This window comes from Danio rerio, chromosome 18 (genome assembly GCF_052040795.2).
Source record: "Danio rerio strain M-AB ecotype USA chromosome 18, GRCz13ab, whole genome shotgun sequence".
NCBI classification, from domain to species: Eukaryota; Metazoa; Chordata; class Actinopteri; order Cypriniformes; family Danionidae; genus Danio; species Danio rerio.
In genome coordinates, this window is record NC_141038.1 from 40,003,514 (window position 1) to 40,017,500 (window position 13,987).

The 13,987-nt window shown below is 36.1% G+C and overlaps 1 protein-coding gene across 3 annotated transcripts in view; it reads right to left on the reverse strand.

Annotated features, from left to right (window-relative positions):
* Nucleotides 1–4,102: 4,102 nt before the first annotated feature.
* The window catches only part of map3k10 (mitogen-activated protein kinase kinase kinase 10), a 67,816-nt gene continuing 57,931 nt past the window's right edge, over nt 4,103–13,987 (reverse strand). Inside the window, exons 10-12 of one of the 3 annotated variants that reach the window (XR_015515138.1) lie at nt 13,586–13,987; nt 10,482–11,246; nt 4,103–6,834 (exon numbers count right to left, since the gene is read on the reverse strand). The exon at nt 13,586–13,987 is cut by the window's right edge and continues 133 nt beyond it. Coding sequence is in view for 1 of the 3 variants with exons in the window: in XM_087293327.1 (XP_087149453.1) it covers nt 10,837–11,246; nt 13,586–13,987 (812 nt within the window). In the remaining 2 variants the exon portion in view is untranslated. Of the gene's footprint in view, nt 11,247–13,585 lie in introns of all 3 variants that reach the window. The other 2 variants (XR_015515137.1, XM_087293327.1) reach the window with 2 other exon arrangements.

Sequence of the window (13,987 nt, forward strand, 5' to 3'; positions counted from 1 at the left end):
TATCTACCTGCTCATTTGTAGGGATGATGCTTTAAGACCTTATGAGTACAAAATTGGGAAGGTGTCCTTAACTGGTTTTTGCTACTAGAAAAACTGTTTAATTAAAGAAACATTTTTATTGCGATGTTGAGCTCAATGTTTTAAATAGTTAATGTAAGAAATAAAATTGAGATTTGTTTGAACCATGATTAAACTCTGCTTGTCACAAGTTGGAAACGTAGCCTACCATTGGGGAGACCATCTTTGGCCTACCCCTGATCCCCCCTTTTACACATACACAACCTTTTCTGTGTCCACTTATTAGCTTGTGTGGAAAGAAAACCCTCAGTTCGGACTCTCTCGTTGTTCTCAGAGAACAATCGCTGATGTAAACAGACCAGTGCCTGTCTTGAGAGCGCGCGCAGCCGAGCACGTGCACGATGGAGACAGAAAAACAGCTTTGTTTCTTATCTTGTGTCATATTATTGTCAAATTCGTAAAGCTAAATTATACCATTTTAGTTAACATACGCTTTATTTTAGATGTAAAAACAATACATTTAATAACAAAGCTAATTTATTTCAGTAAAAAACACTAAACTCTCTAAATGTATTGCGTCATTAATGTTCAACTTGCAGTGGGGGTTGACATCTAGTGGTCATTTTTGAAAATGCAGGATTGTTTAATGTTTTTAAATGCCATGAACCCATCAAAAAAATCTTCCTTTTGCGAGGTCCTCAAACCCTAATATGTAAAATACACAATGATCTTGCATGATGACCGAATTTATACGGTACAAAAGTAATATTTATGAGCATAAATACCTTTTTTACCATCGTTAAATGTTTCATTTTTGATACTGCATTTACACATTTACATGTTTAAATATATTAATACAGGCCCGAAAACAGCCTAGTGTAAGGGGTGGTTCTTTGTTTTGCAGTTATTCTCTTAATTTTCTATTTAAATGTTGCATTTTAGTGACATTTCATGCAATATATTTAGCTGAATTAGCTTGTTGAATGGCCATCATAACTACACTTTTTGATAAACCAAAAATGGTAATACATATTTATTACATCATATATCATTAGACAAAATAGGAATCTGTTGAAATTTTAATTTAAAAACTGCAGTCTATTGTCATTTATTTGGCAAATTAAAAAACTGGCCATAATATTTGAATTTCCTTAGTTAAAATTTTGTCCATTTGAATGATAAATTCAAACTTAACAATAATAATAATAATAATAATGTAGAGCTTCATGATTTTTCTAGCCTCGCTTGTAAAAAAAAGTACATTTGAAAGCTCTTGGATTACAACAATAGCCAAAATAGTATTCAAATCAATTTCAATATGGTCTGCTTTTGGTGCTTTACAAATTTTTCTTCTTTATTTTTGTTTCAAGAATAGGCAACCAGTAAAATGTTTTCTTTGTTTAAAAATATTGCAGTAGCGAAAGATTCTCTTACGTCAGATTGTAAAATCAAGCATTGGCCAAAACTGATTAGCTGAAGTCACACCGAAGCAACAGTCAACAGAGGATTCGGCTTGGTCTTTAAGTCTTTTTTGATAGGTAATTTTCACTGTTTATAATGGCATAGCAGTCAAAACAGAACAAATGAGCTCTTGAATGGTATTCTGGACCTTTGTCAGTGAGGGGTGGGTCTTCTGAACCATACATACCCCTTTACCATACACACCATATTGAAATATTTTTAATTTAGATAAATGAGATCATAGTCTAACTTTTTAAAAAGCGTTATCTTAAAATTTAAGATGATGCATAAATGTATATAAAAAAGGCTAAACCAACAATAAAGCAGATGAAAAAGTAAAAATCGATCTGATTTTCAAAATATTTTATAAAATAAAATATTTTATATATATTTTATAAAATAAGTAAATGCTGTATTTAAAAAATATTTCCAGTTATTTTAACTGTGCAATGCTGTGCAATATTGCAAACTGTTATTTTTAAAGTGAAATAATTACAATGTATTATCATATTTATATATTTATAACACACATAGGTTAGTACACCCCTCTCTTCTCTCTGATTCTTGCACCAGGTTGCACATTTGCACTATAGACACTTTCTTAATCACTCCATGTCTCTTGGAAACATTGCACATTTCAAAATGGTGCTTCATTCAGGTGAGTGGGCTTGACAAACCACAACACTCTTCTTTCTTATGCACCTGACACTTTATCTAAACTCCATCTTACAAGGACACAATAAGGAAAGTGATGTTTGCTACTACAATCATGTTGCACAGCTTGCTTCAACCTTAAATAGGCCTACCTCTTACACAATATTAAACCTTAAATACCTCTTTTGCGCAATATTCGCCTTTAATATCTCTCTTGCACAACATCCTGCACTACATTGTTCAGTCTGTAAAAGTTAGAGCCTGTCTTATGGTTTAAGTGTTTTATATTATTTTATAGTATATGCTATTTTTTTTAATAATAGTTCTTATGTCCAGTGTTATGTTTGCATTTATGATTAATCTACTGTATAGAGCGCCGTTTTCCTGCAAAAAGCAATATTGTGTTGCTCTGTATGTCCACACATGTAGCAAAATGACAATAAAGCTTGAATTGAAATCTCTCTTTTAAATTCCTATTTTAAATAAGAAGCTATACAATATAATATTTGTGCATTTACATTAGATTAGTCAGTACTGAAGCCAAATCTGGAGCTTATCTAACAAAATAACTTATGATAACGGTCAAAAACATGTACACCCAAATGTATATGTTATAGAAAAATATAAAATACAAATTTTAAAAAGAGGAAAAATCAAGAGAAGCAATAAAATGTGAAAAATTTTATCGGGATTTTGTAGGTTGTATTTATATTTTTTGCAATATTTTGCATTAATTTAATTCTATTATCTTTCAATTTCTCAATGTTTGGTGACTAAAATATTATTTTAATAAATTTATCTGTTTAATAAATCTCTTTTGTTTAAATGCACCAAAATACATTGCCTATATTCACTGAGAAATGGATAAAAGTATTAATTTTCAAAATGGGGTGTACTCAATTATGTTGAGCACTCTATATTTACATGTATGTGTGTGTGTGTGTGTGTGTGTGTATGTATATATATATATATATATATATATATATATATATATATATATTGAGTGTTAACCACGAAGGCATCATGCCACCCTTTAATTCCCAATATGTAATATATATTTGATTACCACCTTTACAAATGTAGAAAATACTTTTTATAAAGTAATTTAACCTGAAAAACCCAGCCTGATCTCACGAGAAAACAAAGTATTTTTTATTTTGGTAATTTAGTGGCTAATTTGTACGATTTCGTACGAGTTCAGTGGTATGAAATTGTACGGTTTTAAAAAGGAGGCGTGGCACCTGACCCCACCCCTAAACCCAGCCGTCATTGGGGGATGAGCAAATCGTACTAAATTGTACGAGTTAAAAAAAATTTATACATAAGCTAAAATGCATGGCTTCAGTTCCTACTTTTCGACATTTTCTGATTGAAGTTGACTCACTGCTCAAATCTTTCCGTATATGTAAAAACAAAAAATGTGTCAGATTCCTGGTTCTATATAAAGAACTGTTGTCTACTGACTCTGATTTGAGTTAGAACGCTTTCCTAATGCTCTTAATTTAATTTCATACACTTTTATACAATTGTAATTTACTCACCCCTTCCTTTGTTTTGTTAATCTTTTTTCTTTCTTTCTGCAGCTAATGTAATTTGTATTTCTCTCCTTTGTATGTCTCTTATATCGATCTCCTGATTGTGGTTGTATATTTGCATTCTTTAATAAAAATAAATAAATAAATTGTACAAATTAAATCAAACGAATTAATAAGAATTAGCCACTAAATCAAAAAGTTATGAATTGCCGTTAGATTGTGTTAGCTCCTTAACTGAAAGTTAATACTATTATTAATAATAATGAGTTTAAAAATTATATAATTTTAATAAATCTGTTAAAACCAGCCAACAAGCTTAGGTTGTGTTTTTTTCACCTGGTGCAAACAGCTGTATTGTCTTTTTAACAAAATCGTGCATAGTCACAAAACCCAAACAGAACAACAGAAAATGGCTTTCAAAACCAACACACCACTGCTTGTAACAATTGTTTTAATAAATACTCTTAGTGTTCCTCACACAGGAAATAAGGGATTGGGGTTTGTTCAACCCCTGCACAGAGAATTACCCCATACAAATGATAACAATAAACACAAAAACACATGCACACACACACACACCCATCATCCACTCCCACACACACACACTTACAAGCATACTCATTGGTGGACAGTCAAAAAAATACTGTCTACTACCAGGTTTAACGGTTCAGCACAACATATTTGAAACCCCTCCAGTGTGTGTTTCTTAGGCCATCAAAAGAACATCCGGTATTTCCTGCATGAATACAATGTCATCAAGCATCTCATCACATGTGGCCTGACATGACGGTGTCCTTCAAAAGGCTTTCTGTGGTGACGCACTGGTCAGACGTGGTTTAGCACATACACACTGTTCCTTTCTGTTCGGCTGAATTGATCAGTAGGTGGAGGAAGAACATCACTCAAGGAGGAACGGAAGTGTCTGTCTGGTACACGCTCGTAAAAAACAGGTAGTACATGTTTGCTCTTTATTGCCAATTGTTACAAAAAAAAATCCCCATTTCGTTTTTTTCCATTTCTCCTCAAAAGGCTCACAGGAGCTGACCTTGTGTTGAGGCTTTTCCGATGATTTTACAACAAGAGGGGGAAGTAAACACTCCAGAAGAGAAGAGGAGAAATGAGCGGAGCATGTCTAGTGGATAAGAGGCACTTTCCACAAATAGGGTACAAAACCCTTCAAGAAAATGTTGACATCAGGAGGTCAAAGCAACTGTTATGAACTGTATTAATCATTTCCGGTAGGATTTGAAACTTTTATGAAAGCTGGAAAGCTGTAACCTTGACTTTAAAGACATTACTATGAAAGTCAATAGTTACAGATTTCCATCTTTCTTTAACATGTCTTCTTTTGTTAAACAACAGGTTTGAAAACAAGCTTGTAAGAAGTGAAGGTTGAGTAAATGATTTGTGTTTTTGGGTAAATACCTTTAAGGAAGTTTTCAATTGATCAAAGGTTACATTTAAGACTTTGTTACAAAATGTTTATTATTTCAAAAATGTTGGTGTTCTATTCATTCATCTGATTTTAAACAGCACCATTATTTCAGCATTGGTGATAACTGTTTTTTTGAGCACCAAATCAAGGATCATGTGACACTAAGACTGGGGTAACAGCCTTTTTACTGCATCTATGACCAAATAAATAGGCCTTAGCTAACATCACAGACTTTCAAAGACAGTTTAAGTCAGAATTATTAAACCCCCTGAATTATTAGCCCCTGTTAATTTCTTTCCCCAATTTCTGTTTAACAAAGAGAAGATTCTCTTAACACATTTCTAAACACGATAGTTTTAATAACTCATTTCTAATAACTGATTTATTTTATCTTTGCCATGATGACAGTAAATAATATTTGACTAGATATTTTTCAAGACACTTCTATACAGCGTTAAGTGACATTAAAAGATTTAACTAGGTTAATTAGGCAGGTTAGGGTATGAGGCAAGTTATTTTATAATGATGGTTTCTTCTATAGACTATCGAAAAAAAAACTAGCTTAAAGGGGCTAATAATTTTTATCTTAAAATGTTTTTTTTTTTTTTAAACTGCTTTTGTTTTAGCCAAAATAAAACAAATAAGACTTTAACCAGAAGAAGGAATATTATCAGACAACTGTGAAAATTGCCTTGCTCTGTTAAACATCATTTAGGAAATATTTAAAAAGAAAGAAAATTCAAAGGGGATTTATTAATTCTGACTTCAACTGTATATATTTAAGGGGGAAAATAGCATAGGCCCAAGCTTTTTGAATTTATATTAACAGATTATGATATTTTTGGTCATTTAAATGTATAATAAATAATGTAACAATGTGGTAACTTTTAAATTAGTTGGATACATTGAAAAGGCAAAGTTAAAATAACAATTTTATGATGGAATAAAAGATGTTCTAGTAATGTATGCCTCTATTAAACTATTAAGAATTAAGCCTCAAAGAGTACCATACTCATGGAAAGTGCCAAACCGGGTCAGAAATTAACCTTTCCATTAAGAGGCAATATCTAGCTTTAATAAATAGCTTTTAGCTTCATAGGAGTACTTTTAAGAATCATCGTATTCAATTTTTGTGGTGTCTACTGTGTCAAACATTAATTAATATTAAAAATAATCAGGTGTGGATTTAACCAATTAGCAAGGTAAGCAGCCGCTTAGGGCCCCAGGAAATCCGAGGGCCCCCAAATAAATACCTAGAAGTATAAATGATACCATAAATTATATATATTTTGTACAGTGAGGGTTTAAAAAATTTATTTTAACGTATGTAATCAGAGCACATGTATTCCCGCCTTCAATCTTGGACCAGTCCAGCAGTCCAATCAGTAAAGATTTAGTTTTAAAAAGGAAATAGTTCATTTAGTATGTTTAGTTGTCAATTTGGCGACGTGGTGGCGCAGCAGGTAGTGCTGTCGCCTCACAGCAAGAAGGTCGCTGGGTCACTGGTTCAAGCCTCGGCTCAGTTGGTGTTTCTGATGTAGAGTTTGCATGTTCTCCCTGCTTTCGCGTGGGTTTCCTCCGGGTGCTCCAGTTTCCCCCACAGTCCAAAGATATGCAGTACAGGTGAATTGGGTAGGCTAAATTGTCCAGAGTGTGTGTGTGAATGAGTGTGTGTGAATGTTTCCCAAAGTTGGGTTGCAGCTTTAAGGGCATCCACTGCGTAAAAACCTGCTGGATAAGTTAGCGGTTCATTCCGCTGTGTCAACCCCGGATTAATAAAAGGTCTAAGCTGACAAGAAAATGAATTAATAGTTGTCAATTCATCTTAAGAAAACAAATTGTTTTCAAAGTTGACAAGGTGCTTTACATGTCACTATTATTTTGCATAAAGATAAAATGTAGAAAACGAGATTGAATTTTATAAGAAAAAAACAAAGTAATAATAAAAAAATGTTTTAACTTTGGGCCCCTTGCCTGTTAATTAGGCAGGTTAGGGTATGAGGCTTAGGGCCTCAAAAGCACTAAATCTGCCTCTGATAATAATAATATTATTATATAACTTGTGAGAGAGATGAGAAAATCCAACACTCAACAGAACTGCCATTGTTCAATTTCCTACGGCTTATTTCCTTTATTCATCAGGGGTCACCACAGCGGAATGAACCGCCAACTTATTCAGCACATGTTTAACACAGCAGATGACTTTCCATTTGCAATCCAGTACTGGAAAACACCCATACACACTCATTAACACACACACACACTATGGCCAATTTAGTTTAATCAATTTACCTATACTGCATGTCTTTGGACTGTAGGGAAAACTGAAGCACCTGGAAAAAAAAAACATGTGAACACGGGGAGAACATGCAAACTCTACACTTCTTTTGTGTTGCTTTTACCCACGTGGGGCGTGGGCGGGACTGTGACTTGCGCCGGAAATGGCTGCTGGACCAGTTGGCTGCCCGCACTCAACGGACTGTTTTCCATTACCCCTGTTCCCATCCCCTCTGTCTATGTTGTGTCTTGCCGGTGTGCTTATGCTAAGATAGGGCTGTTTTTCTCCCTTTTCTCACTTTGTCCTAATCAAGGGCAAGCTGAGGGGGGTTTTTTTAGCCTAACTGTCCAAATGTATCTTTCTTCGTTTCTAAATGCTACCTCCTAAGATCTGTCTCCCCTGAAAAGTTGTTTGTGATGTTTTGTGTATGGTCTGGGGGGTCCAATTTCGCTATACTAAAGTGTAGTGACAAATAAAGGCTTGATTGATTGATTGATTGATTGATTGATTGATTGAGACATGCCAACTGACCCAGCCGGGACTTAAAACAGCGACCTTCTTGCTGTAAGGCGACAGTGTCTTGCAACATGTTTTAAGCACAAGTCTAATTGCCATATTTGGATGGAAACAGGTTTTCCCCCAACATTCTTCAAAATATCTTCTTTTGTGTTGAACTGACAAGATAAAAAAAATAAAAAGTTTAGAATCGCTAGATTGTGATAAATGATGAGGAAATGTGCATTTTTTTTAAATGTGTGGTGCACCTTTGCCTCAAGTCCCCCATTAATTTCTGACCCTTATGCCAGGTTCCCCCACACATAAAGAATAAGCATCTGCTCAAGCTTCACATTTGGACTCTGATTAGTTCCTGCCATGAGTCCTTAAGAGGATTTAGTTTTTGTTTTTTTCCAAAAAAGAAAAATATAAAATTCTTATTGTACACCAATTCTCAAATTGTATTAATATATCATAATAAAAAGAGCTTCCTGTGTCAGCCCAGTTACCTGCATACACCGATCTCCTGATTATAAACACGGAAAGCATCACCAAACTTTACAATGTACACACTGGAGGGAATGATGCCAAAAAACTATTGGCGATTTTTCTTTGAGGTTGTGTGTATACGGAGACCATGATGACGAAGATGCAAGAGAGAGAGAGAGAGAGAGAGAGACGGGCCTGTGATAACAGAGATATGGACAAACAAGAGAATCACAGAGCTACAGAAGTTATAGACTGGCCTCTCCTGCTCTGTGTAATAAAGCTTCTCACTGTTGGCCCCACTTAACCAACCATTAAACTCAAAGACAATGAGTCACTGCGGACGGGCTGAGATGAACAAATCAAGCTCTTAACCCGTCCTCAAGGCTTCTGTTTAGCCACTGCAGAGGGCAGCTTTTTCAGGACACACACATCCTGATCTTGCAGAGTCAGGCGCGTTCCTGGAACAACATATTTTGTTGATTCTGGGAAAAAAAATCTTTTCTGTCCAAAAATGAGATACAAACCCATAAACCTAATCTACTTCTAAGTTATTCTGAACATCTGAAGATAATAAAAGGTGATTAACAACGATGATGTAGAAGCAGTTAACCCTGATTGTAAGCCTGAATTTAAAGTATTAGTTTACTTTGAAAATAAATGAAGGTTTTTGAGGAAAACATAATGGATTTTTCTCCATATTGTGAACTATGGTGCTCAGCAGTTAGAATTTTTTAAAACTGAAGCCTCAAAAGATTCTAAATGATCCCAATCCACAGGAAATGGGTTTTCCCAGTCAAACAATCAGTTATATTCTTAAAAAAATTTTACAAATTATTTTTCATTTTTAATCCTTATGTGCTGTTGGGTTTTCATCAACTCTGCGGTGATTTCGAGTCTTAATTTGGCCATAATTTTTTTTACTGCTTTTCAGCTAGTGGAATTATTTTTGGTGACAAATCTTATTTTAATACATATTCACTCACCGGCCACTTTATTAGGTACACCTGTCCAACTGCTCATTAATGCAAATTCCTAGGCATGTAGACATGATCAAGACGATCTGCTGCGGTTCAAACCGAGCATCAGAATGAGGAAGGAAGGTGATTAAAGTGACTTTGAACGTGGCATGGTTGTTGGTGCCAGATGGGCTGGTCTGAGTATTTCAGAAACTGGGATTTTCATGCACAACCATCTCTAGGGTTTACAGAGCATCATTTCTGTAGGTGCAAATGCCTTGTTGATGCCAGAGGTGAATGGCCAGACTGGTTCGAGCTGATTTAAAGGTAACAGTAACTCAAATAACGACTCGTTACAACCAAGGTATGCAGAAGGGCATCTTTGTGGCCTGTGAGTGTACATCAACAATACACTGTGGGTAAATTTACTACACTTTCGTTATGTTTGTGACTGTTTTTGCCCCATTAACTTCCATTAAAATGACTTTTTTTGATTATGTACATACATGCATGACACTATGCTTGTTTTCCCGGTTGGGAAGAGGTACAATTAAAAATTTTTACTGTTGATCATCCATTGCAATAATAAAAAAAGATTGGTGTCTGTAATTTATATGTAGTATAGTGTGTTTGTGTGTCTGTGAGAGTCAAACAGGACTGAACTTTCATTTTTGGGAGAATTATCCCTTTAAATTTTTATACAGCTACACCGAATCTCCAGTTTGGATATTCAATGTGCGATATTCACAGACTTAATTTTCAGTCAGGCAGCCCAAGGGCTTACGGCCAACTGTTTTCATTTCAAAATTGTCACGTTTAAGATGTGATTTCATTAAAAATCAGCGATCTTCACTGCTGTTACATATACAATATGAAGGGGGTCTCAGATCTGACAAGAAGCACTGCCTTAAATTCAATTTGCCTCCGTTATGGTTTTAAAATGTGAGTTTATTTTACCTCAGTGTTTTCAACGGAATTTCTGCACTAGGCTGTTGCTACTGACGACGCTAGTGGTTACAACTTTCTTTCATCTTGTTTTACGCTTGAACAACTAAAGGAATGCTTTAGTCTATTTAGCTGAATGTATTGTAATTACATCACAACATCAGTGCTGTAAAAACAACCTGGTGCAATTGAAAATAGTCACATTAAGCCTTTACCAGAAGTTTATCGTTGGCTTTAAAACTCTAGCTGTGCATGGAGCCACCACAGTATAGAAAAAATCCTGCATGATTTCCTCAAAAACTTTCTTTTTTTAAAGACAAAATAAAGACAGGAACATCTTGTATAACAAAAGGATGCGTACATTAATTAAGTGAACTAATGCTTTAAAAGAGACCGTGAGTTGTCCCTCAAATCTGATTGAATGATTGGAATGTTGTTCTGTGATCATCAAAGATGTTGATCCAGGAGCATGTTGCGCTTAGTAAAATCAGGTTCTGCTTTCCACTGGAGCTGCCAGAGACTGTGGTCTGCTGGGATTATGCAGAAATACCTCTGCCACTGAGAGTCTTTCTATGAGGAATGCTGAGCGCAGAGAGTGGCCTTTGCGCGTTGTCCGCACAGGGGGACCGTGCTGTCCTGGCTCTGGCCCTCCATGTCCATGTCCAGGAGGCTCTGATGGACACCGCCGGTGCCGGCACTGACACCACTGTCACCCGAACCCAGCGGACTGTCGCAGCTGCTGCCCGGAGAAGAGCTGAGTGTCTGGGACAGAGAAGACAGTTTCCAGGGGTCTGGGCGGGCACGGGCTGGGGTGGGACGGGGACGAGGAGCAAACTCCAGGGTTTTGGGACGCTCTAGAGTGCCCGTATGGCTATCTGGCTCAGGTGTGGGGATGGGAGGTGCAGGTTTGCGCCGAAGTGCTGAGGGGAACATCATAGACGGGTCAGGCAGACGTGGAATGTCAAGAGTTTCTCGAGAACCTGGAGGATAACACATAAACAACGTGAAAGATTCTTAAATGACAATCAAGTAATATGTGTGTGCATGTGTGCTATATATATATATATATATATATATATATATATATATATATATATACACACACACACACAACAGTTCTGTATGGTTCTTGAATCTGGTAATCTGTCTGGTTCCTGAAGCTGATAACTGCGCAATATTTTGCAAATAACAGCATTCATTCTGCCTCTTCACCCTTGTGTATTACTCCGCCCACATACAGCGACAAGTAGAGACGCTCTACAGTTTGACAAATATTGCTGCTGTTGAAAAACATGATGTAGTGTGGTTTTGATTGCAACTATGTAGTTTATTTATAAGGATTAGGGTTGTAATGGTATGAATTTTTAACGGTATGATAATCGTCTAAAACAATACCACGGTTTGACGGTTTCGCGGTATACGGTATGTTACAAATGTTACAAAATAATAGAACAGTGAAGCAAATTTGACTTTTTCCAAATAATATATTTTTAGTTACTATAAACAACACCACTTACAATGAACAAATAAAAAAATAAGAAAATAATAAATAATGTGTCAAAGTCCAAATAAAGTCCAAATAAACATGGTGCAAATCCTCAGTAAAAAATAGATATAAATATTTACTATACTATAAATAGTTACATAACGAAACTAGATTCAATATGGAACATCCTTATGTTTTATGTGCCAGCATGGATATGGTTTTCTGTGGATATGGATTTGGATATGGTTGTCTGCAATGCAGACAAACAGCTGCACCTTCATTTGTGTCTTTTGAAAACAGCAAGAGCAGCAGTTCGTCTTCGCTGTGTCACTGTTTTGTCATGTTTCTGTGCTGCTGTGCATGCAAAAGTACTTAGTATGAGAATTATTTCATGCAAAACTTTTTTTTTGCGTTTTATTTAGCCGCGCATAAATGTATGCCTTTCTCTCATTCCGTGTTGTTCAAAAAGCTCGTTGTTGGTCCACAAACAAAAGCGAAACCTATGCTTATTGGTTGTGATATAGCGAGTTTGAACCAATCTGGGCATGGAGTAGGGACAATGCATCAATGTATCATGTCTGGTTTGTCCGGAGACACAGTGACGAGCGTTTCTTTGTCAAATCAGCATTGTCAAATTTTGATGACGTAACCGCACTGATTCCGGAGCCTCTGCAAGTCCGTGAATGTTATGTGATACAGCACTGGAAAGCTGAGATTCTCTTCTTTATGCCAATCTTTGAATTGTATGAATCAGATCAGCGGATCAAAAGTTATTAAACATTTAAGAGCAATACTTATTTTTAGCCGCGGGCGGCTGTCTCTGTCTTTAAGGGTTAAAACCGTTGATATGCAATTGTTCATGGTATGATAATCGTGCACGTTCAAATCGTGGTAGACCGTCATACCGGTATATTGTTACAACCCTAATAAGGATAAGTGCCTATTTTAAAATATTTATGATTTCAGTGCATCGGCCACCATCAGCCTGTCTAATCAGACCAAAGAAAGTGATAGTTGTTATTACGCCACAAGATGGCAACAGAGACGACATATTAAATGCTTAGGTAAGAAAAACATTTTCTCAGCGTAAATTTCAAACAATATATTGTTTGTGTTGTGACCAATTTCCTCTGCGTTTCTTCAGTTGTTTGTGTTGTGAGAATTTGGAACACCTGTGCTGTCAAATTGAGGATCTCGTTTCTTAATTTGCTGGCAGCTTTGCCTTTAATTAAAGAATTAATAAACTATGGTTCACAATGTTTTGTGCCTATAGTTTTTGTGGCAAGTAGCTTTGTAGTAAGCAAGATAAAATGCATCCAGGCAGTTGTTTTTGCAAAATAAAGCCCTTCAGTCTTTTACTTCAACCCTCTGATTCACATTAGGCTGCCAATAAGCCTGTTGGGCTTTATTCTGTGATAACCTCCAACTGGATGTACTTTATCCCTTACTTAACTAAATAAAAGCAACATTTGGCGACCATCCCTTGCGTTTAAAAATGTTCGCAAAAAATGTTGTCCTATAAACACTTTTTGATTTGGAGATGTTTATGTGGTTCTTCTGGATTTAGTCTGTCGTAGTTTTTTGTTTGTTTGTTTATTTGTTTGTTAAAATATGTCGTGTTAAAAAAAAATTATATTGTGACATGTATAAAAATACTTCATCATGCATTCATACATGCAAGTATTTGTATTACTTAATTCAAAAATGAATGTGTAATTTTCCAATTAAATTTGAGCCAAAGCTTAATTATTAATTTTTTTTATAAACTATTACAAAAGTATTTTGTATATTAAAAAAACTAATAATCACCTAATAACAAACATCAAATCATACCTGTATATGGTGTAATAGTAGGGGCATGAGCAGGCGGGAAGGGCATACTCCCATCAGAAGGGGTCCTGCGATGCCCCACAACCGTCTGCGCTCGAGGACGAATGGCTCCATCAGAGGGCGTCCGCCGGTGCCCGCGGTTTAATGCCATGGTTGCAGACACATGGGTGGGAGTGAGGGACTGATTGGGCTCTCTTTTAAAGCTCTCCGCTCTCAGGTCCAGCAGAGGGTTTAATGCTGGTGCGGGTGACACCACCGGAAGGGCACTACTAGGGGTCGGGGCAAAGTCATCAGGATCAGAAGGCAACAGGGATTTGGTGGAGTTGCAGTCAGAGAGGGAGGACAGGGACAGGAGGGTGACTGATGGAGACGGGTCCATGCTGGGCAAGATGGAGTCGTGATGGC